Raw genomic sequence first — 23206 nt, 5'->3', positions numbered from 1 at the left:
TTCACCAATCCAATAAAACCAAACAGAAGTAGTAGTTTTACCCTAGAAATATAAAAACAAATAAAGCTTTCAAATTTTGGGCACATGATGTAACCCGTTACTTATATCATACTTTTATGCAGTCTTTTTTAGTTCATGTTCATAATGGGTGCCCATGTGTTGAAAAATGATTCACAAATATAAAGGTAATAAAAAAACTATACTACATCTCCATGGGAAGGTGGGGAAATGTCAACACTGAATATTTCACCTTATTGTGTAGTTATTCACCTGTGTTTACTGTGCAGGTTGATGAGTTTCTGAATAATTCACAGCCAGCAATATGAAATCCAGTCCAGTTTAATGTGGTCAGTTCCATATTGGATTGAAATGTGCTGATTATTTCAAGTTTACAAGACGGGGGTGGGGGGATAGAAACACTGTCAAAAGTTGCCTTGCTTACCGCCATCTGCGTACGTCTCCGTTCCGTAACCGTCCTGCAGACCGTTATTCCACGTCCCCTCGTACTTAGCGCCGCTCGCCTGGCTCAGGCGCGTGCCGTATCTGCCTTTAAACCCGTGCGTCCATTCTCCCTTGTAGAGCCACTGTCCCTTCGTCTCGAGGCCAAGACCGTGGCGCTTCCCCTGGGACCAGTAACCCTCGTACGTGTTTCCACTGGGCCAAGTGTAGACTCCAACAACCTCGAAGCCGTAATTCCAGGAACCGGAGAACTCTCCTTGCCCTTTGGGTCCTGTGCAGATTCCATGTCCGTGCGCCTTGCCTCCTTCCCACCCGCCGCAATAGGCTCCACCATCATCGAATTCAAAGCGACCGCCGCTCATGTTTGCTTTTTTGTAAACCACCTATGAGCGTTAAAGTTGTATGCAAATGAGTCCAAGTTCTGAACTGCAAGAAGCTGTTGTCAAATTTCATGAGCACTTTTTATGAGCGAGTCGTTTGATTTTCTTGCCCTAGGAATTGCAAGGACCCCTTACTTACTTTTGTTGTATTCATATAGCCTTCTGTATTGTCATAACATATATTTCTCACAAATACATTGTTTCCAAAGAATGAGCGCTTCTTCGTTTATTCCTTGCGTCCTGAAAATATCCCAGGTTTTTTTCCCGTTTTGTTAATCAGTGCAGTTTCAAAGTTGGCATGAACTTATTGCAATGCGACTTGCTATTTCGGGTTGATTGTGATCGTGCCTCTTTAAAATCGTGTCGTGTCCTTCTTCTGTTTCAGTAAATATTGCCAGTTTGTTACTTGGATACATGATTTTCCAAAGTAATTGTCAGTCGACCTGCCGGGGCTTTTTCATGGCTTCAGAGGAGGCTGTGACTAGCCCCTGTCCCCTCTCCCTGAACCCCCACACTGTCGCTCTCCTCGCTCGCTGCGAGGGACTGTGGAAATGTAATAACGGACCCAACAAGGCTATCAGATCCGCACACGGTTCCAAAAATACAGTCCAATCCTTACCCTGCAACATGGCACTTTTAAAAGCGGTGCCAAAGTGCGTGTAACCGAGGGGGCTGGGCGAGGATTTGTCCATTTCGAGATCAAACGAATTTGCTGTCGCTAAGTAGGCAAGTTTACCGGTGTAAATTACCCTGAGGTAGAAAGGTTTTAGGAACTGAACTACGCACGTTAGGTACGTTTTTCCGGCAAGGTTCAGCCTTCCTGGACCTTTGCGATTTCTTGGCTGGAGCGTGTTTCACTGAAAAAAAAATTAATGGTTGGATTATGTTACATGGAAAGAAAAAACAAAAAAACTCAATGGTCAGTCAGATTAAAGCGCAAAGATACCAAATAAGGCTAATAAATAAATAAAAGTAGATACATCATAACACGTGGGAGACTAGCACTAGTCTATGCATTTACATGCATAAAAATGGAACTCTAATAAGTGGTACGAACGGTTTACACTCATCCTGCGCTGAGATAAACCCCGTTGGGAATACAGTCGTGATTCCCAGCAAGGACTGCGCCAACCATACTCCTGCTGGCAGCAGAATATCTACCAGACCTTCTGTAAAATCTGAATTATATCCAGATTTAGGCGCTTCAGTCGTATGTATAATTCCATATATAGGCGACACAATAGCCAAATATTAAACAAATGTCTAAAGATATAAAATGTTAATTTAAAATGCGTTGCAGCTTTACATTTAAAGTCATCTTAGTGTACACATAATTTTTGACTGTGGTACAATTCCTCAATTCCTCAATTTATTGCATGCCGTCATAAAAAGTAATTATTATTATTTTTTTACTGAGTTGATTTTTCTTTTCTTTTCTTTTCTTTTCTTTTTGGACTGTGAAATCATCAAGACTCAGAACTTCATGATTTTATTTGACTGCAAAAATGCGCCTATATATTGAACGACCACCTTCTGGAGAATGCAGGTCGAATGGTGCCCTCTATCGGCAGATCGTGGCTACATTACCTATAGTACATTATAATAGTACACATTGCTGATTTTGGATCAGTACTTTAATATCATAGTAAACGAATAACGACAAAACAGAGATCCTGCTGAAGACACTGTTAACTGTAGATATGTAGCATCATCAGCAGCAGCAACAACAACATAATAATAATAATAATAATAATAATTATTATTATTATTATTATCAAGTGCAATGGGAAGGGGTGGGCCAACTTTTTATTTCATCATTTGTTTTCGGATTTATGATTGGATATTACATAAATACATTCAAATGAGATTCCTCCCCTTGTGCTGTTCACTAGTCACACCTATCCTTCACAGTGCCCGTGCAAACGTTGTGGTCTATCTGTTTTAACACGACAATGCTTTGATGGCGAAACCCGTGCGGCTACACATTTAAATTCATAAATAACCCCCATATGCATTGCATTTGCATAAGAAACTGAAAGGACTTTGACCTTGTCCCTCCGTTGAGGTGCAACCTATTCTTGTTTCTAAAAAGGCTTTCAACGCGCATGCCCAGTGTGATGCAATACAGAGTATCTTGCTTTATATATTTGCCATGCTCTTGTGAGCGTTTGCGTTTGCATGGACGTGACGTTGGATTTTTTTTTTTTTTTTTTTTTTTTTTTTTTTACACCTTTCCACTTTATTAGACGTTAGTGAGCGTCAGTTCCGTTGAACCTGGACTAAGGCTTGCTGGGGCTGGTTTGTAAGGGATGCTGCGGTACTAAAATCGATGATGCTCTGTTCGTGGTGCTGAAATCTCTTGCCCTCTTTCTCTCCTTCTGTCCCACCCTCTATCTATCTGTCTCTCCTTCTCTCTCCTTCTCTCCCTTCTTTTCTGTCCCTCTCCTCCCCACACCTTCACGCTCACAAAATCTTCTGTCATGGCGTCTTCCAACAATGTTACCCCCACCAACTGTAGCTGGTGGCCCATATCAGCCATGGATGAAGATGGAAAAATCGCGGACGACGAGGAGACCCAAGAACACAGCATGGATTCCAAGCCGTTCTCGAAAGACAGGCTAGTGCTGTACCACTGGACGCAGTCATTCAGCTCTCAGAAGGTAAAAATACGACCTCGCTAGAAAACGGGGGCATTCTGTGTTCTCTAGTATATATTCTATTTTACAGCGAAATGGTCAACGTTATGTTACCACAGGGCTTAAATCACGTAGGTATGAGGTATTGAATTATCCGCGTGCTCTCATGTCCAGACACAAACCGTTACCCTGGCACCGGTTCATCACAAATCATTACGAAACAGCTGCGGAATGTGCAAAATTGTATGTAGTTATCTGTTCAAAACAGTCAGTACACTACAGACTCTAACTTCAAATCGATGATTCAGTGCAGGGTGATTTATGCAAGGTGTTCTCTCCTGACTGTCGTCTCATCGAAAATCCCGAGGGGCTACACCTAGTGTGTGCGTCAAACTGTGGCCCAATGTAAATAATTCATTGGAAAATTTGGTGTTTCTATGGTAGAGGAAATGAACGAACTGTGTTTTCACTTACTGTCGGTTTTCTAACCTCATGCAGACATGGCGCGTCACAAAATCTTCATTAAAATGAGCCCGAGGAAGGTTAACAGGCAGGGAAAGACCGAAAGTAGCGAACTTTTTGTCACCTCGTGCTTCTAACAGCGGCGTCTGTGTACGGAAGCTGAATTTTAAGTAATTCGAGCAGTGCAGACGAATTTCTAATTCCACCCCGATTTCCTCGCGTTTTCAATCCACGAATTGATTTGACAGACGGAACAGCGCTGCTATCAGTTGATGAACCTCATGATGCATGTAGATAGGGGGAAGAATAACATTTAATATTGTAAAAGACATAAGGCTCCACGTGAACTGCCCTGGCTTGTCCCCTTATTGAAAATGTGATACATATACAAAACAAAATTCCTCTTAAACTCCTGCGTTCATGAGTATCCGAATGCCATTATCTGCAGGTTGGGTGTTGAATACAAAATGACAAAAATGAATTCCTTACAGAGGTCTCCAAGAACCACATAATATTACTGCGCCTTTTTGAGCACGCAAAGAACACAAGTAACCAAATAAACTACTTCATCCAAATAATTAATGACTGTTACAATGATGCTAATGCTAGGAGGACGCCCAAGGACCTTTTACTATAAGGTTACGTTGACATTTACAGCAGCTCTTGGTAGTTATCGCCGCATCAGGACATCAGTGGTTTAACGGCTCTGTGTTTTACAGAATCGCTGTTCAGGCCGCGCACTCGTCGGGCTACAGTCCTCTCCACTCACCCTGCGCTGTCGATCTGGCGTTGAGCCTGCGAGCCATCAGCTGGTGGCTAAAGCCGTAGCTTTGAATTGCTGATTTGCGCTGTGATCACTCATCAGTCCCGTAAACACATTAGACGTGCCCGTTTTGTCACGATTCCCATGGCGTACTGCAAGGATTGAACAGGTCTCATTATTATTATACACCTTATCTTAAGGAGGTTTGATCTGTGATAAGGGAAAACGCAGCGTTACTGTTCAAACTTGACTGTTTTATTAATTAACTTTCTAAAGCAGCTTTCCCCACTCGCATTTAGTCTCATCTGTCTCTCTCAGCCTGCAACAGCGCAAAGACAGAAAGACTGACATAGCAAAAGGGAAATCTGGCCTTCGGTGACTTTATTATACTCTGCCAGGTCTTAATGTCGGTGGGGTTTAAGTGAACACGTCCCTCACTGTGTACAGTCCTGGTGTGGTTGACAGCCTTTCTGAAAGGTGCAGTCTTGCAGTTGACAGGGTGCAGGAGAGCAGGCAGCCTCCTGCACACAACGAGACTTCAGCCTGTGGTTTCCCGTAATCCCTAAGCTCAACGCTTTGGGAACAATGGATGCTTGCACTTGTAAGACCTGTCAGTGGCTGAGAATTGGACTGGTTATTTAACATCAAGTTTAAAAAATAAACGTCTCCATCAAGAGTAAATCCTGTGACTAATCAAATGGACTGACTTTTTACTTGATTATTTAACAAGGTGGGAAGAAGTAGGGTTCTTGTGTGTAATGGTTGGTGAAGGTGTTCAGGTATGGCCCTCTTGTCACTGGCCTAATCTATGCCATTAATTGACTGTGACCGGGATATTACAAAGCTGGCCTTGGCCCACAAAGAGTGAGGTTTGGATTAAGTCAGTCAAGTTTACTGAGTTTATAAACTGTCACTGCTGCATTCGTTCATCTAAATTGCATGCCAAACACCCACAGACTGGCAGTTGTCATCATTGAGATATTCACCTCTCCTCAGATCAGTGATAGCACTCCCCTGTAGCACTGTGTGTGTCCTGTAGTGTGTAAAATAGTCACTGGCTGTCCTCTAGTACTGTGTGTTTGTAGGGTGTAAAGTAATCACTGGCTCTCTTGCAGTGCTGTGTGGTCTGTAGGGAGTAAAATAGTCGCTGGTTCTCTATCATAAAAAAGGACGAAGTGAATAAATAAATAAATAAAACACTATGATATAAAGCCTAATTTATTCAGCTGGGATATGAGTTTTTATCCTTAAAGGAACAAAAGTATTGCACTGCCTACTAAGGAGGATTTTGTACTGGTCATTTGGAGTCCTTGTTAATTTCATAAAACATGGCAGTCTATATTTTAACCACTCAGCAGTGTGACTGTATAGTGGGTTTCCTGTCAGAGGTGAATTTAATTGAGTAATCATTACAGAATATCCATGCCATGTCAGACCTGTAGCTCTTGTGCTTATTCATGATAGACTGTGCTTGACATGAAAAGGGAATTTTCTGTTCCTGTTAAAAAAGTACATAAGTTTATATCTTCATCTTAGACTTAATGAACTTTCTGTAAAGGCATGAAAGTAGTTGCATGGGGTGTTTAAGTTGTATATAGATGAGTAAAGTCAGTGACTAGAAAATGACTGGATTAGTTGACAGCTGACTGATTTTAACGAAGGGGGGCTCTAGCATCTACACCGCAACATAAAAAACAGACATCTTTCACCAGAGATAATAAAGCCACGGTTGCCAATGCATTGATTGCTGAATTCTCATTTCAGCTGTAAGCTTCATTGGAGTGGCGTTTGAAAAATAAAACCCAACCTTCTTTATTATTTCAATGAAGAACCTTTCCAGAGCAAAAACCCTTTTTAAAGTTTTCAGAACTTACCACAGTTCATTGCACGAAGATAAATGTCCTCGTTATAAATAGCCGTTTGCAAAAAGGACAACAGATATGTTTTTCACGCCTTCTTGAGTCCCTGGGTGCTGACATATGGAAGGACGTAGAGTACTTAGAAGTAAACAGACTGTCGAAATTGCACCCTGAAGTGAGATTTGTAACCCAAGCGATTTCTGCAAAGGATCCATTCACCTAATTTTTCACTCTAATGATGAACCATATGCATATGTTCGGCGAGAGTACAGGGAGATGTGTCACCCCTAATACATTAATATGAATTCATTGCTAGACCAGCTAGTATGCTTGTGAGACTTGATGGTTAGCTACGCCAAAAAAGGTGGTGCAGGAGTGTTTCCCCCCCAGTGTTTAAATGAAACCTACATCTATGTGAACTATGGCAATATTGAGTGTGGCAATGCTTTGAAGCAGAATGAGAGAGTCAAGGGTGCTGTTCACTTTTTGAAGACTTCTAATCAATCAGGATTTGGACCATTTTAGCTAGTAGTATGAGGTAATATTCATTCTTCATGACATGCGTAGCTATTTCTAATATTTATGACGTGTAGCTTAAGAGGGTAAATCTTCTCCAAAATAGACACATAAAAGTTAAATCAATAACAACAGTGTCTTCCAATTCAGGAGCTCCAGGTTGAAATTCAGCCAGAGCATAAGACGTGTGTTCATAAAGCAGCTCTGAATTGGCGCACTGATCTAGGATCAGTTTCTGCTAGCCTTGCCCATAATGAGCTTAAAGGCTAAACCGATCCCTGATCCCCACTCCTGCTCTACTGCTTGATGAATGTGGGCTGGTTAACATTATTCATGCCTACAGGAGTATATTTTCCAAACTGGTCCAGATGAAGTCAAGTGCAAAATAACTGCCATGTAGACTGTAAAGACAAAACCTTCCAGTTAACGAGCTCAGTCCCCAAACCACCTGACCTGTGCTGATGCTGCACAAAACGTGACTAGCTGCCTTGCTTAGCCACAGCGTGCATCTGAGCGTGTAGTAGTAACCCGGAAGTGATTGGCTCCTCTGTGGCTGCGTGAGCTTGTGTCTCCCGAGGACCGTGTGATGATGATGATGATCAGAGTTCTGAGATCAGCCCGGGTCAGAGTGGTGGACTATGGGGCTGCTTCGGCATGCTGGAGAGAGTTGCTCCAAAGGTTGGTATGAAAATCAGGCTAATAATGCCCATAACCAGCCTTCTGTCTGTAGTAAACCTCATCTCAGGGCTCAGTAGCTGCTTCAGACTGGTGAAGTCTGATTTTGTGTGCCCTGCATCCTTTCAGTTCATTTCATTTTCTTTTTATTTAATTGTTTGTGATTTTGGACAAAAATAGCTGAAATTGATCTCAAAATATTTTTTCTCACCCTTTTCTCTTAATGGTGTTTTGGTCAGGTTGTTGCTTTTCTTGTACTTCTGATTACGACAGATGTACTCAAATTCTGAGTACGAGTTCCTCCACCTATCATCAAAATAAAAGCCCTTTGGTTATAACAAATGATGCAGCTATTTTTCTTGGCATCATTTTGGACGCTGTACACCAGAGGGATTCTGGGTACTGCTCGTTTTTAGGAAATTGTGACTTTGATCCAATGTGCAACTCAAACAAAGCATCAGGGCATAGCAGTGACACCACCAATTGCTAAATGTCTGTAATGCATAAAACCCTCAATGGTTTGCTGCAATAGGGCCTGAAAGTCCAGATTTGAGTATCCATGGCATAGAACCTCACTCCAGGGTTCACTCTAGAAGCAGAGATCTTTCGGGTGTCCAAGACCAGGTTTGGCACAGCACTGAATGCACTCTAGAGCACAGGTGTCGAACTCAAGTCCTGGAGGGTCACGGTGTCTGCTGGTTTTCAGGGTGTTCTTGGCACCAGTGGTTCATTTTATTCATTGATTGGGTAAAGGTTCCAAAGACCTTGTTCTCAAGGCCTTAATTGGCTACTGAAAAAAACCCACAAAAACCCGCAGACACTGGCCCAATGGGACTGGTTTGACACCCTTGCTGTAGGCAGTGGGACAAAATGTTGATGCTAGATGGTCTGAATGGTCTGCTCTTGCTATTAACAACTTCCTTGTGTTGGCAAAGGACTGGGTCCAGGCTGTGTCAGTCACTTGCACCTTGTAATGGAAACTAAGCTTGTCCATGCCTACATCTTGGCACTTCTCCTGTTGTTTATTCTCCTTATGGGGAAAGAGTAGATATTCCTGTATGTTTCAGTAGATGAACGCATACCGTTTTAACGTTGTTACAGTACCTCTGACTGGACAGGCTCTTCACTACACAAAACAAGGCAGTATATTTTTCTGTCCTTATATTATTTACTGTCTTGGATTAAGCCCTGAATCTTATCCCCTTTCCAAGGTAAGCTGTCAACGGGGTCTCGAGGGTTTGAGAGCTCTAGTCACACAACGAGTGTGTTTTAAGAGGTCTCTCTCCTCAACACCAAGGAGGCTGTGCCTCGGGAACGGGCCTGACGAAGGCAAGGGGCAACACCTGAGCTGATTGCTGATCAGCCTCAGGTGTGCATGCCTGCTGTCTGTATGTGAGGTCATTGTATTTGGTTAATAGGAAGATACCATTTTACAAACTATTTGTAGCTTGCTCTTTTTCGATTATATTATTCTGGCATGCTAAGGAGAAAAACAATCACCATGTGAATGTTCAGTTCTCATCCTGAATGTTTGTGTATTAGATAACTCAGCCTTCGCCTCGGATGTGAACGCTTGACTTCTTGCCATCGCAGTGTGCCAAAACAAATGCTGTCCTCCAGCAGATCTGCGAATGAGATATCTGCACAATGAAACACCACCGGCCTGTTAAAACCACTTGAGCTAGCTCGACACGCCACACTGCTGTCTGCACCAACAGAAACCATTAGCTACACATCCAGGAAAGTCACAGAACTGATTGAAGTTCATCCTCTGAGAATCTCCCTCAGGCTTCCACAGACAGAAGGGAGCTCCAGGATCAGTAGCATAGAAACCATCACTGAAGACGCACTTAAGAGGGGCCAGGCTTCAGAGAAATTGATCTGACCGCACTGAACAGTCTCTGAGCATGAACACACTGAGACAGAGAGTAAAGGTGCAGCACACACCGGCCACACGCCTACGCACCTGCTGGACCCCGTATCCCTACAGCTTACACACACACACACACACACACACCTTGTAGCGTAGCTTACACACCCACCTTACAGGACAGCCCCCACATCAGGTACAGCTTAGACGTATATACACCTTACAGCACAGATTACACATATACATGCAATGTAGCACTGCTGACACACATACATACCTTATAGCACAGCTTACACGTATACACCTTATAGCACAACTTACACATGTACATATCTTACAGGACAATCCCCACACCAGGTACAGTTTATATGTATATACATCTTGCAATGTAGCACTGCTGGCACACACTGCTGGCACATATAAAATAATACAGACCTTACAGCACAGCTACACATATACACACACTATAGCACAACTGTCACACAGACACCTTATACCACAACTTACACACATCTTTTATAGCACAGCCACCTTACACCTTACATACACTTACCCCACAGGTGTGCACATACTGCATTCAACATTCCTGCATGTTACACATACACATAACCCCTACCTGAAACACCCCAGAGATACACACCTGTCCTGCCCACATCTGCACACTGACCACACAGGGCCTATAATCCCCATTTTGTCTGTGCCCCTCTAGTCCCATCGAGAGATCCCCCACATGTAATTCGGGATGGTCCCACCCCAAGCCTGTGGTATTCCAGCTTCCCCCCTTTGGGGAAGTCTCATCACTACGTTATATTACATTCATTTAGCAAATGCACTAATCCAGAGTGATTTACAATGACAGAAATCATGAATGCATCTTCAAATTATATTCAGTATGAGTTATGTGTGCATCAGTGCCAGAGCTGGCTAATAACCTACTAATGCAACATCAATGAAGCACAAAACATAAGTTGACTTGACGCCAGTTCACAACCATGATACAAATTAGCTAACCTCCATATAAAACCAGAAAGTATTTACAATCCTAAATCCTAAAATAATTGCATAACAAAAAGTGATGTAAATATTTATATACATATAGTATGCATATGGTTTGTAGTATACGACATCCATAAGGTTCTGTTGCCCCTTCATGAGTCTGGATCAGTAGTAAACCAGCTGGTGGGACTGAAAAGAGGAGAGATCTGACCATTATGTAATCCTCCAGGACCTGTTTCTCAGTGTGATTAGCTAGCACCCCCAATTTAAATAAGTGTCCCCATTAACAGACCAAGTTACCTTCTACTTGACTGTATCTGCGGAGCCAATGACTTTACTGCGGCTCACATGAGCCGATTTTACCTGCAGGTAACAAATAGATGACAACTCGGGGGAAATGGAGGGTCTCTGATGTTTGTTAATATCAAAATGAGTTTATATAATGCAATCCCTTTGATGTGATCATTATTTAGTGTGAAGGGCACAGTGGTATTTTAATTCTGTCTCAACTGGAGCAATTAAGCAAGAAAGCTGTCAGCAGTGATGGGTGAGCCTCAAACTGGCAAGCTCGTTAACCAGGGAAATTAATCTGTGTAGGGTGGAGCTACTGTGTGGAGCAGCGATTTCACTGGAGAACACCCAAAATGGATGCAGGAAATGGCCTTAGGTTGTTTCATCTCGGGAAACATAAAGGCAGTCAACAAAACATATCTCCCATGTCTGGATGCAGCAAAACATGGTGAGTCAGGGGGGATATGAACACACAGCAGTAGCCAGGATAAGTTTTCAGGGAGTCTAGAAGGATGGAGAACTATAGTGACACAATAGGCTCCTTGGATCTCTTCTTCGCATCTTTTCCTCACTCCACAGGTCCACCCAACAGAGGACGTGAGAAAGAGATGCAAGGATTAGATGCAAAGACTGGGGTAACTTGTATTAGGCAAATGGAAAGTTCTTGCTTAGTCAAGTGTTAGTTTGAAGCGATGTCAGCTACTAATGATGTGTTGCACAGCTGTGTCACCAGTCAGTGAGCTTGCAACGGGTTTTTCTTTCTGTATTGTTGTCTCAGAGCTTGTTTTTGCACAGAAAATGGCTGTTTTACTGGATGCTGTATTTCACTGTACAGTTATTTTCAGTGGTGTCTTCCCATAGAACATGACAGATGTGAAAATAAAATGTGAAATATTGCACATATTGTTCCTCAATTAAATGTGAGCTGTTTGACACGCAATGTCCCATGCACACATTCACAAGCCTGTATTAACTGAATGATTAAAGATCAGAAGATCATCATTAAATTTGTAAGTTGGCCTATAAACCACACGCTTAATGGTCATAGTTCAAGTATTCATTGATGGACTTGCAAGCACGTTTATCAAATAAAATCCAAGCACATTAAAAATGACACATTAGTTGGCTCCATATCATCTAGTCCCATCAGATCAACTGCAGTATCCAGTCCAATAGAACTAGAAATTTCAGACCTCACCTGAATGAGGCTGAAGGTTTTATCAGCTGGCCCTGTACGAAATGACATTACAGACCTATGCACATATAGTAAATGATGCAAAATAGTAATAGCCTGAAACATGAATTGCATTGATAAAAGACAGCAAATGGACATAAACAGATTAAAGTGACATCATTATTTCTCATTCATGCATGAGTGAGGAAAAAAAGATTTTGAACACAAGGCAGCGTACGTATTTATATTTAAGCAGTTACAATTCAAAAAGCACATATAGAGCACATATGGCAAAATTAAATATTGTTTTGAAAGGACAGGGGTTAACGTTAAGCTTAGAAGGTTGGGTTTTCTATGCAGCAACAAACAAACTGAACAATATGGGAAACATAAACGTCATACAATAAATATTGTGCTTATGCTTAAATCTAATGTTTTTTGGCCTGTTTGTTCATAAATGGCTTTTGTTTGTCCTAAAGAATGAGTTTCACTATGGATTAAAGTGCTTTATAATAAACGGAACGGAATGGTAAACACTTATGTTTGTGTAGGAATGTTCCCGCCATGTTTCAAACTGTGCCAGCTGTGGAGAGGTGGATCATAAATACGTCACACCGTTGGAAAAAAGATTTCCACAAATGCTGTGCTTGCGTATCCTCACTGAGGCCTTCTCCAGAAGCCTCCTTGCTCCTTGCTCCTCCAAGGAGCATTTAAGGAATTGGAATGTCCTTAAAGATGCTGCACATCGATTGATTTCTGGGTCACGGGAGGACCAAGGTGATGAAGACGGGTAAAATAAGCGATCTGAATGAGCCCAACGGGTGTGTTTGACGAGGCCTGCACACACAGGAGGCTGTGTCTCAGTAACAGGCCAGAGGAAGGTTGCTGATTGTAGATGGCTGATCAGCCTCAGATGAGCATGCTTGCTTGTCAGGGTTTGGCCTGTAGGTCTCCCAGGCTGTGGGAGGGAACAGAGACAGCTGCTGCCCAAGGCTCAGTGATATGCGGGGACTATTTGTTCAAGAGTGTGTCACGAACAGCGCAGGGGGTGTTGAGGAAAACTATTTAACTCCGTCGTATTCTGCCAGTTATTCTCAACACATTCCGCCAGTTATCCTTGACATATTCCACCAGTTATCCTTGACATGTTGCACCAGGTATCCTGGACATATTCTGCCTGTTATCCTCAACATGTTCTAGCAGTTATCTTTGACATTTTCCACCAGTTATTCTCAACATGTTCTGGCAGTTGACCTTGACATGCAGGCCTCTCTACTCGTCCTTCCCTTCCATCCATCCATTTCTTTGAAAAGTTGTTTGTCGAGTCTTGTTCTTGCTGTGTCTCTTGGCACTATATCTTGCCCCTCAAGGGACTTACTCCAATTCGATCTCTGGATCTGTACTGCAAGTTACTCTGGATATGAATGGGCCGTATGGCAGTAAAGTTAAAGTATTTGTAGGCTCGCCCTATCACTGCAACAGCATCCACCAGTTCTCGGAGTCTCCTGCTGCGGGGTGCGTCTGCTTTTCATGGCACAGTCCACAGGGCGAGCTGCACAGTCGCGTGGTCAGAGGTGGACACTTCCTGTGCAGGCAGACTGCCGGTGCACAGCCAGCCGGACAAGCCGCTCTTGAGCAATGAGCTTGGGAAAACCATCCCGAATGAAACCCTCCTATCCTAGGCAATTCCACGGCCAGCTGTGTGGTGATGCCGACCACAGTAGACGCTGGCACAGTAAGGACTTGATACCAGATCGCGGGGCATGTCGCTGCGCTCAATCTCACCGCTAAATCGGAATCAAACACTTCATAGCCGTAATTCTGACGTTCTCCATCTCCCAATATTAAGCTTATTGGTCTCAGCTGGTCGTAATACAGCGTGACTGAATGTGACAAAGTGAAAAGGCTGGCGTGTAACTGCTGGCTGTGCAGCTACAGTACGCTGGGTTTTACTTCAGGTCTGGAGGGGCAGAACCGATGCCTTGAAATGACAGCATAGCTGAGCTGTGCTGAACATCTGTCCAGTGCCTGAATTCCCTTTGACAGTGTTGGCCTCCGGAATTCTATGGGGATTGTGTAGTGAATCAGATGTTAAGGATGACTAGGTGGCTGAATCTTGAGAGCCAGGGTTAACACTTCTACTTTTTCAAGTGTCATGGGATGTGTGAAGGACCACAATATGACAGAACTGTTTGAAGTCTCATTCATGGGACAATATGCACATTATGAAAAGGATAATATTGTCAGACATCTAATTCAACATTTGGCCCATTCTGGGCGCTAGGAAACTTCAAAGGGCTAGGCCAGAGCAGCCTAGATATAAGACACAAAGAGCAGGCACCGGAGGGCAGCCATTAGAGGTGTGTGACGGTCGGTGGGGGTGTGTATGTGTGTGTGTGTGTGTGTGTGAACAGGGGTGGCCTTGGAAATCTCAAACTGGCACACCTCATACTCTTAAGGCCCCAGTATACTCAAAACAACCCTTTTCGAACAAGAGACTAACAAAAAGATGCGATGTGTTGAGTTTGAACGTGGCATTGTGTGCATGCCCCCAGTGTAGACATGTTCTCTGACCTCTTGTCTGCAATTGGCCCAACCAACATTAGTTTGGTGAAATCGTCTGATAATCTTGGGAGGGTTTCAAGCTATGGTTTGGTATCTTCTTTCATTCATTATTTTGTGACTGCAACTTGTTGATATCTGTAACATTTATTGTTTTTTAAGGTAGTTGTACCTTTATCTTTAGATTAGATGGTGATTATTTGTAACTTTATTATTTGTCTCTTCATTTTAATCTGGTTGTGATAGATGATACCTTTGATAATAATTAACAAATTAAATCAAGCAAATATATTTTACATATTGGATAAGTGAGGTGTTTAACTGTTGATGCCACTTGTGTTCTGTAGAGTGCTAAACATTAAACAAGGGTGTTAGCGTTTAGAACTGCTGTATTCAGAAATTGTCATTTAAACACATTTTACTTAATCCTCACTTCCCTGACAATACGATTTTGATTGTGGCGATCATTAATTTTATTATTAGATATGCAGGGCTGCTTAACAGTGCTTATAGCTTTGCATATCATTGCACAGTGTAGTCTGTGGACGGCTGCCTAGCATTACTGCAGCACAAATTGGCTGATGTCAGCCACAGAGGGAGCGTCTATTGGCAGGGCTCACCCTGCCTCATGCAAGAGACTCATCTGATTGGCCAGGCAGCTGCAGTGTTTCTGTGTGCAACTGAAATGTAGCAGAGTATAGAGTTCAGTGGTGTGAATTAGCACGTTAATGTCCACTGTAGACTGTGGTGTGAATTAGCACGTTATCGTCCTCTGAGACTGTGACATCGCCCCTTGTGAAACAATAAGAGTGTGATTACTTCCCATGGTGACCAGTCATGTCTGCAGTCAAGATCCAGTCGTTTGATAGGGCCATTATGTGCTGATCTTTGGGAGTCTTGGCCACAGTCAGGAGTGCACTGAGAACTCAGCATCATACCACACCTGGGAACCCCAAACTTGCAATTAGAGCCTTATATAGATCCATAAGGGGAATATCACCTCACATTATCTATTGATTTTAGCATAGGTCCCAAACCCTGTTCCTGGAGAGCCACAGGGTGGGTGGGCTTTCATCGTCACTCAGCATTTATTCGGTCTCTTATTGTACGCTGCTTTGGATTAAAACTTCTGTCAAATAAATGTTGCATGTTACAATGTATGTAATGTCAGTAAACACAGCTGATTACACAGTTAACCTACCTCACCTGGTTAGTTGGGTCTGAACAGGTTGGTGATTATAGGGTGGAAATAAAACCATGTGGCTCCCCAGGACCAGGGTTGGGTGGTGAGAGGGGAGGAGGTGTATCATCAGGTAAATGCATAACGCATGCCCTGTATGTTATGAACTTTCATTGACTGACATTCACACCAGCCTATTGTAACACTGCACCAGTTATGTACACAGCACTAGTTACAGTGAAGACACAGTTGGGTCACAGAAAAGGGGTTCGCAAAGTAAATGGGCACAGTCTCTGAAATTTTGGGAATCTCTGATTTTGCAGGTGCGGTTGGTCATCAACGAGAAGGGCCTGCTGTGCGAGGAGAGGGACGTGAGCCTGCCAATGACAGAGCACAAGGAGCCGTGGTTCATGAGGCTGAACTTGGGTGAGGAGGTGCCTGTCCTCATCCACGGAGACACCATCGTCAGCGACTACAACCAGATCATTGAGTACCTGGAGTCCAACTTCGTGGGAGGTGTGTCCACGTTCAAACTCATCTGTCTCATGTCTTCTGATTTGGTCTTATTTTATTTCTGTAAAAGCAGGGTGCTCAGAGTTGGTTGTCATCAGTAAAGCCTACTGAAGGTCATGTCTGGAGCTCTTGTTGGAAATCAGGCTTTTATTTTCTTGCTTTTCTTGTTGCATTCTTTGAGGCAGTGAGTCTAATACACTGTATTATGTATGTGACAAGGAGTATTAATATTGTGAGGTGAGCGTGTCTCCAATTTTTAAACTCCAGAATTTAATACTTAATACTACTTGACACTACTACTACTACTACTACTACTACTACTAGTTATAACAATGTTATTCATCACAGCTTTACACACAGGTGCCTAAAGCATTAGGAGGTTATTTGTTTCATTTCCTGTAATAAAGGAAGAATCCCTGCTGCAGTCGTGTAAGCGCAGCATCCTCACGAGCTGCAGATTGAGAGGGGGCTTCCATGGGATTAGGAGTGGCACATGCTCGCAAGGAGAGAAAGTGCCTCCCCACCCCCCCCCCCCCCCCTCGAGCTGTTCCACTGATGATTTTAACATTATCTGTGAAAAACTCTCTGAAAAAAAATCTATTCAGAGATTCAAAAAATAGACAGAGAAATTACGATAGAGAGGGTAGTGGCCATTTTTAAAGGGGGGGGGGGGGCAGTTTTGTGTTCCTCTAGGGACTTTACACATATGTGACTGCGAACATTATACTCTAATACCAGTATTTCCTAACAGACAGCAGTAAAAAAGCGATAATGTGCGTTTCAGCTGGTTTTGTAGTGCGTGTGAGGGTGGGTAATGCCCCCATTAGCGGGTGAGCAGCACATGTCATACTCTGTGTAGTTCGGGTTGGGTGCTTTTTGCTCTTTGTAATTGTACTTAAGCTTTCTAAATGTATTACTGTGACTCCCACACATTCATCTGAATACGGGACTCCAGTGAATGGGTCCTTTACTCATGCTGGAGGAGAGTAAGGACCAGACACTGCAGCAGATGGCCAGAAATTGAAACTATTGGGCTCGCAAGGTCAAGTCCCTATCCTGTTTGCATGATAAAGATTAATTATCCCTCTATTATCTGTCAGGCATGTGTGTGGACACCCCTGCCCTTTCAGGACCTCTGCCTCTTTGGCCCTAAGAGAATGTGTTGCTTGGAAACCCAATCCAGTGCCTCGGTCTAGAGGTTTCTCTTTCACGCAGGGAAACTTAAACACTGAATATATTTCCTTAATGGCTTAATTGGGCCAATTAAACCACTGCTCCCTGTTCAGAAATGGCTGTTTAAAGTGTTGTTTAATGAGTACTGTAGTTTTTTGGAGGGCTTCACTTCTCAGCCAGGATTGGGTAGGTTTGATCCAGATAGGCTTTGTATTGCACTGTTCTGCTGTAATACAGAATAGGGCTAGCATGGGATGTGTATAGCATGTGTAGTCACAGGCTGGGTGTGCTTAGTGTGAAATGTTGGAATTTTTAACTAGTTGTATGTGTTAAACTAACTGAAAAAAGAACAATCAGGATTTATCTGGTTAAAGTGTTGGCAATATTGTCTCTCTGGCTTATTTATGAGTTTTGTTTTGTTGAACTTTGATTTGATTTTAGTTCATCATGGAGTGAAATCCCTGAATATGGCACATATCACGCTTTCTAGAAGGTTCCATTCTGGAAGGTGCCATTTCATCACTTTTTATGGAGTGTGTAGAGAAGACTTATTGTCTTGCTTGCATTGTGATTCCTTGCTCTAATGCTGTTATATTATTTCACTGATGTAACAGTACATTGTGGGCTGTGTGTTGTCACAGCTTTAGTGCAGTGACATCATAATGCATGGACCCCAGCAGCTTCAGTGAGGGTTACTGCGGTTAATTCGTCTGGAATGCCAGATTGTACAGACGGACTAAACGTTCAGTGCCTGTGATCCTTCTGTCCTCTCCACTTCTGAACTTGGTGTATTTGGCCACACTGAATAGTCATGTCAAGCATCACATTGGAGTGTTTTGGCTTCAACTGTAGGGAGCTTAAAGTTTCAGTGCGAAGAATATAGAGCTGAGCGTGCAGTAGGCCTATACAATCCCAGCATGCACATCAAGCCTTTAGCAACAAACCGCAAATCAAGTCTCATCAAGCCTCTTCTGACTTACAACAACACCTCATGTAGGTGCTTTTTAACCATTGGTTATGACCATTCCACGTAAGCGGGCCATGTAACAACGTTCAGTGGCATCAAGACATCTGCCCTACCAGCAAATACACCAGTACACCAAAACGCCTGCACTTAAAGGAGAACTCTGTGCTCACACATTAAAATTTGATGTTTTTTTTATGGCGCGCATAAATTATTTACAAGCATGGTCGTGCATTTGGAACTGCTTCATCCTGTACGGCCCCAGCACTTCCTGCTCCTCCTCCTCCTCCTCCTCCTCCTCTTCTCCCGGGAGCTGGAGTTTTTCCTCAGCGCTCACTCAAAAATGCAAAATAGGAAGAAAAGCTGCACAGTATCCCATGTACGGCAGCTGTGTGATGGCTGAAAATGAGACGAGTGTATCAGTATGAGTTTTGTGCTGATGATGGCGACCGTTTCGTTGTACAGTGACTCAGCTGAAAGCGAGGCTCCACTAAAACGAAACAAGATATTCTGCCCAAGGAGTCTGTCGGTACCTGAATGTGTATGAGTTTTGGTGCTAGCCTTGCTTTTGTAACTGTATTCACTGGGGGGAAAAAAACAACCTTTTTGTTTATGATGTCTCTTGTTTGTTTTTTTTTGTTAAAAAAGATTGGAGGTAAAGGGTCAGAGTGGAGAATTGTGGGACGTAGTCGGGAATGTGCAGGTGCATTTGTGCCAAACTATTTGCCCTTTAACCCCGACATGGGGGTTGGGGGGGGAGATTTTAGGCAGCCCTGGGATGGAGAACTCTGGGGACCTGTGGTGTAGCAGCGTGGGGTGACTGCACAGTGATGGTTAGCCTGTGGGGACAGTGGAGATTTGTCAGCGTTTCTACCTGGCCCACACGCCGCTGGCTTTCAGCTTCAAGCTCAGTGGAGGAGACTCACGTACCCTTTTATCTCCAGCATAACCCTCCCTCCATATCACAGAAAACCTCTCCCCAACCCCCTCTGACAGCAACAGCGTCATCAGTAAATAATCACAATGGATTCAGTCCTTTTTCAAGGCACAGTGGATTCAGTCCCTTTCCATGGCACAATGGATTCAGTCCTTTCCATTAAACAATGGATTGCATTCTTTTCATGAAACAATGGATTCAGTCCTTTTCATGCCACAATGGATTCAATCCTTTCAGTGGTACAATGGATTCGGTCTTTTTCATTGCACAGTGGATTCAGTCCTTTTCATAAAACAATGTATGCATTCTTTTCATGAAACAATGGATTCAGTCCTTTTCATGAAACAATGGATTCAGTCCTTTTCATAAAACAATGTATGCAGACCTCTAAGTTTAAGAAAGTAAAGGGAGGCCTGACTATGCAGTGAATTCATGTGGCTCTGACATAGCCCATGTACAGTTTCAGAGATCTGCTTTTAAAGTATAACCATATTAGATATTACTTTGCTGGAGCAAGCTTCCTTCATAATGAAATTTACAAAACCACTTGAGCATAAATCAGGTCAAAACTTGGTCAGGGTCTTCTTTAGCTTTGTTAAATTTCCAAACCCACATTGAATATTTTCAGAAGATATAACAGATCTGTTATACACACACACACATATATATATATATATATATATATATAAGGTCTGAGATCTGGAAAAGGGGATTTTTGAAACATAATGTTGACATCTCCCTGAAAAAGGAATTAGGTTGAGTTATGTTTGAATGTGCTGAGGTGCTGTGTGGTGTACTGACTATATTACAGCTCTATGTGTGTGCGTGTGTGTGTGTGTACGTGTATCTGTGTGTGTGTATGTGTGTGTATCTGCCTGTGTGTGTCTGTGTTTATGTGTGTGTATCTGCCTGTGTGTGTGTGTGTGTGTATCTGTGTGTGTGTATGTGCGTGTATCTGCCTGTGTGTGTCTGTGTTTATGTGTGTGTATCTGCCTGTGTGTGTGTGTATCTGTGTGTGTATGTACGTGTGTGTGTGTGTGTGGGTTTCAGATACGGTGGCCGCGCTGATCCCTGAGGCTGGGACTCCGCTCCATGCCCGGGTGGTGCAGTACCGGGAGCTGCTGGACGGGCTGCCCATGGACGCCTACACCCACGGCTGCATCCTGCACCCCGAGCTCACCGCCGACTCCATGATCCCAAAGTACGCCACCGCTGAAATACGTAGTAAGTGATGCCTGACTTCAGTGCCCTCCGGAGAAGACCAATCACTGCCCTGAGAAAAACACCTGCCTGGGGGGCCGTTTACAACAGATCAGGCGTCAGAGGTCAGGGGTCAGCTGCCAGGGTAAGCTTTTAGGAAGTCACACTGCAGGTCCTGTGTAGTAGACTATATTTTAGGAAGTCACACTGTCGATCCTGTGTAGTGCCAAGACTATATTTGCTTTTGCTAAGATTATCCAGACATACAAGTTACATTATAAGAAGACATGACACCACTGAGTCCTTTAAAGCATACAGGCTTGGTGACATATATTCTGGAGAATAGCTCACCTGTGAAGCTGAAACATTCAAATTTAATTCATCTATGAATATGAATGAGGAGGCATCGCCAGGGACAATACCGTGGCAACGGAGGTTCTTTTTTGTGCATGCCTCCTCATCAATATTGATATGTTTTAATATAGCACTGGAAACTCCTGTTACCAACCGGAAGCTCATTGTGCAGAAAGGGCAGGTTATTTGGTTGAATATTTGGTTACGTAACCAGGAAGCTGTTTAGAGCAGGTCAAAGGTCATAGGTCAGGGTCAGGGTCAGGGATCAGCTGTGTGGGTGCAGTTTCAGGAAGTCATGCCATACCTTATCTTTGGTGTCAAAAACACATTCACTTTTTGGCAAAATTATCCAGACATGTAAATTATGTTTGAAGGAGGATAAAGGGCATGCTAGGCAGGATTTTAAACTTGAAAATATTATAATATGACCATGCTAAGGCACGCCTATCATGCTCTGGCAATCTTTGTCTTTATGCACTTTCACCGAGTTTGTGCACCTTTACCTGTATTTGTTATTCTAAAATGTGTTCGAGATGTTTCTGGGCGTGGCACTCTTTTCTGTGTAGGCGGTGGTGAGTGTGGCTACAGAGCCTGTGGTTTGGGATCAGCTTTGTGGTTTGTTGCTATCTTGCTAGCTAGCTAGCTAGCCGTTTCAATGGCCCAGATACAGTGAAGCAAAAAGACAAGTCGACGGGGCTTGTTCAATATAGAGTTAACCTTGGAATTGCTTTTGCTCAGTGGCATCAGCTGAAGTTCTCTAGGGGGTGAAAAGCGACACGGACACATTTTGACAAAATTCATAGCCTGCTAGCTAGCTGGCTGCGGTGTACATTAGTGTACGTGATACGCAGGCATACACTGTCTTTTTACACTAGTCTGTTTACACTGACTGTTTTACAAGCTTCTGTAATATAAATATTTCTCACTAAACAGAAACTCAACCACATTGGCCCAGCTATCTTACTAGCACCACAGCAGTGCCCTTTAGAAAAGATTCTATTTAGCATTCTAGATTTAGCATTAGTTCAGCTCAGCGGTCACCTGCACACAGCATTGGAACTCAGGGTGGACACAGGGTGACTTCTCAGTTTTGACCTCATGAAGATTCATAATCCAATTATGGCAAAATGACACCAAGTTATTAGCATGGGGTGCCATAGTCATCATTTAAGCAGTGGGCCAGCTCTCCATCAATCAATCCAACAGGGCTAGGCCTGCCAAAAACATCACAGGACATTCACACAGAGCCAGGGGAAACCTCCTTGTGAAGTCACATTGACTATTCACTGCACGGTGTTTATTGAGGAAATGAGTGATATGTTTATGTGGATTTTTTTACTTTCTCTCAAAGTGAGTTTGGAGCCGGGTTTTCCAACCTATGCTAAACTCTACAACAGCTTTACAAGAAATGTATTGTGCTTCAAAATATATGTAAACACATAGCAGCTAGGTGGCAATTTTTGGTTTCATTGCCCAGGGTATAGGAGTTCAGTCCACATTTCATCACAATTTAGCAACCCTCACTGGTTGAACAGAGAATTTGACTAAGCCTCCTGAGCAGAGAAAGATTGGAAATAAAGTAAGAAATATTAAGTTGTAGTAAAAAAAAAAGTGTAGCATTCTTTCAAGGGGTGGATCAAATTAATTTACTCAAAGTGAATGGTCAAAGTTTGCCAGGGCAGAGCACCTGCCACCTTTGCCCACCCCTGGATCCAGCCTTAGTCTGGATTTGATTCCAGATAATGAGGCCCGAACCAGGGCTTCTTCTGACCATGCCACCCAACCACCCGAGACTACAGATCAATATCCCAAGTGGATCACATTTTATTCAGGCCTTGAGGTTAAAAACAGAGCTGCAGCGATACACAAGATCTGCTAAGAATTAGTAACTGCATTAAAAGATTCACAGCCAACATTTTTGAACAAATGAAGCCAAAGACTTGGTAATACGTTATTTATTTATTTATTAATGTATATTTATTTATACAAGGGTAAATCCAACGCTGGCCCAGCTCAGTCTGATCTTCAGTGGCTTTGTGTCCTTCGAAGAAAAAGGGAAAATGAGTTTTTTTTAAAAAGAGAAGTGAAATGGGATGGAAGGTGGAAGACACAGAGAGTGAATAATTTAATCTGATTGCAGAGGGTTGTGCTGAAAGGCCTACTGAGGATCAGCATTCTACTAGTCTGACTCACAGGATATAGACTGTGGGTATAAGCCTGCCATTGGCCGACTATTTCAGTC

The 23206-nt window shown here is 43.1% G+C and overlaps 2 protein-coding genes across 2 annotated transcripts in view; one reads left to right on the top strand and one right to left on the bottom strand.

The window, feature by feature from the left end:
- The window catches only part of jph2 (junctophilin 2), a 33553-nt gene extending 31881 nt beyond the window's left edge, over nucleotides 1-1672 (bottom strand). Inside the window, exon 1 of the mRNA XM_035382656.1 lies at nucleotides 443-1672. Within this exon, the coding sequence (XP_035238547.1) occupies nucleotides 443-821 (379 nt within the window). The 5' untranslated portion in view covers nucleotides 822-1672. The remainder of the gene's footprint in view (nucleotides 1-442) is intronic.
- A 1385-nt stretch (nucleotides 1673-3057) lies between these two features.
- The window catches only part of gdap1l1 (ganglioside induced differentiation associated protein 1-like 1), a 30516-nt gene continuing 10367 nt past the window's right edge, over nucleotides 3058-23206 (top strand). The window contains exons 1-3 of the mRNA XM_035382655.1: nucleotides 3058-3499; nucleotides 16147-16339; nucleotides 20461-20634. Coding sequence (XP_035238546.1) covers nucleotides 3320-3499; nucleotides 16147-16339; nucleotides 20461-20634 — 547 coding nt within the window. The 5' untranslated portion in view covers nucleotides 3058-3319. The remainder of the gene's footprint in view (nucleotides 3500-16146; nucleotides 16340-20460; nucleotides 20635-23206) is intronic.

The sequence above is a fragment of the Anguilla anguilla genome, chromosome 11 (assembly GCF_013347855.1).
Source record: "Anguilla anguilla isolate fAngAng1 chromosome 11, fAngAng1.pri, whole genome shotgun sequence".
Taxonomy (NCBI): domain Eukaryota; kingdom Metazoa; phylum Chordata; class Actinopteri; order Anguilliformes; family Anguillidae; genus Anguilla; species Anguilla anguilla.
The sequence above is the reverse complement of the archived record's forward strand: the minus strand, read 5'-3'. Positions and strand labels throughout refer to the sequence as shown.